The 1769-nt window shown below is 55.9% G+C and overlaps 1 protein-coding gene across 1 annotated transcript in view; it reads left to right on the plus strand.

Moving 5' to 3' along the window:
* The first annotated feature begins 741 nt into the window (after positions 1-741).
* DAP (death-associated protein) overlaps positions 742-1769 on the plus strand; it is a 49837-nt gene continuing 48809 nt past the window's right edge. The window contains exon 1 of the mRNA XM_006769454.2: positions 742-827. Within this exon, the coding sequence (XP_006769517.1) occupies positions 773-827 (55 nt within the window). The 5' untranslated portion in view covers positions 742-772. The remainder of the gene's footprint in view (positions 828-1769) is intronic.

Genomic DNA, 1769 nt, shown 5'->3' on the forward strand with positions numbered 1-1769 from the left:
GGGGGGGGGGTTTGAGATGAGTGAGGGGCCGAACCTCATTGAGCAGCTGTACTGTCAAAGGTCCAGCCAAGAGAGGTAGCGTGTCCCTTTTCTAAAGACATCAGGCATGTTTGAACTCTGTCCAGCAAGATTAGACTGGTTCAGGGAAAGGGTAACTGTCATTGCCAAGTGCTGAGAAGGCGAGAGGTATGCGAACCAGGTCACAAGAGCAACCAGGTCACAAAAGAGCAGACGGTCCGCTTTGGACAGAATCCCCATCCCTGGCAACGGAAAGAGGGCAGAGGGAGTGGGCACAGACTCAGCCCTCCGAGATCTCGGTCCAGGCGTCCAGGCTTCAGAGCGCTGCCCTTCTGCGTTTTAACAAATCCCTGCTACCCTCGGGCCTGGGGGTCATTTCCCACCGATTAGTCACTCCAAGCAGGAGCTGGGCGAGAACATCTGGCAGGCGGTCCCTGACCACACACCCCAGGCCCCGGGGCGGCCCCTGTGGCGGCTCTGCTTCCACCGCGGTCACCATCTACCCAGCGGGGTTGGTGGAGCAGCCATCCTCAAGCTGGGTCTTTTTCAATCTCCGGCGACCGCCCTCTCCAGCCTCGGAGCCCACCTCCCGCCACCGCACACGTGAACTATCTAGGTAAGAGAAGTAGCAATAACGAAACTCTCCAAGCCAAGAATATTCACATCTTTTCTCTTCTGTAATGTAACTGCTTTAGTTCAAGTGCACAGATTACAAAATCCCAGCCGCTGCCGTCCCAGCCGCTCCGGTCGCACCATGTCTTCGCCTCCCGAGGAGAAGCAAGAAACGAAAGCTGGACACCCGCCCGCTGGTAATGACTCGTTTTCCACTTTCCCTCCCGTCGTGGGTCCCGAGAGCCGGCCCGAACCCGCGGGCCCGGGTGCCAGGCGCGGGGACTGGTTCACCAGCCTGGGACCTGCCCACTCGTGGCGTCTTCAGTTAAACTGAAGCCCGCGTTTGGCAAAACCCATTTCTTGCAAGTTGGGGAGGCATCGCAAGCCTGTGGCAATTGCGTGCAAATGGGAAGGATTTGGATAAGCCTAATTGCACAACTTCCAAAAAATAATAATAATGGGCGGTGAACGCAGGATGTCCAGATGTTTTGGAAAACCGGGTAGCCCACCCAAAAGTTAATGTTTTTACTGACAAGGTGGTGATTATCGGTTGACGGAAAGCATTTTTATCATCAATTACTCACTATGACTTTGCCCCGCAATTGCTTTCACATCCAGCCTTTTCTCAAAAGTGGGGTTTTGGGGGGTGTTTTAGAGTGTTTTCTTGTTTGTTTGTGTTTTCAAATTCTAAACTCTGGGCCAAGGAAGTTAAGCCCAGGAAGGACTTGCGTGGAAAATGTGAATCCGAGCCGTCCTTATGTTCACGCCGCCTCGCCCCTTGCCTCGCCCCTTTGCGTCCCAGGACAGACAGTTCCTGTTCGCTCCCCGCGCGGTGCCGGCGGCTCCGTTTCCGGGTCTGCTCCCCGGTGGAATGACAGCCAATGCCGGTGCAAGGACCCTGGGGGAGAATGGAAGGTGCCTGGGTCCCAGAGGCCAGCCCCCCTCCACGTGTGGGGTTACGTTAGGGTCCAAATTGCACACTTTTGTGTTATAAACTCCGTCTCCTGATGCCAGAAGTCTCGGGGACCTGGCTGCTTTGTGGGGCACATTAGTGCCACCTTCTTCTTGTAGTAAAGACTCCCTGATCTCCGTCCGTCCGCCGTCCCCCAGGGTAGGGCCCTCGTTCTCTGCCTGACCAC

Source organism: Myotis davidii, unplaced genomic scaffold (genome assembly GCF_000327345.1).
Source record: "Myotis davidii unplaced genomic scaffold, ASM32734v1 scaffold143, whole genome shotgun sequence".
In the NCBI taxonomy this organism is placed as follows: domain Eukaryota; kingdom Metazoa; phylum Chordata; class Mammalia; order Chiroptera; family Vespertilionidae; genus Myotis; species Myotis davidii.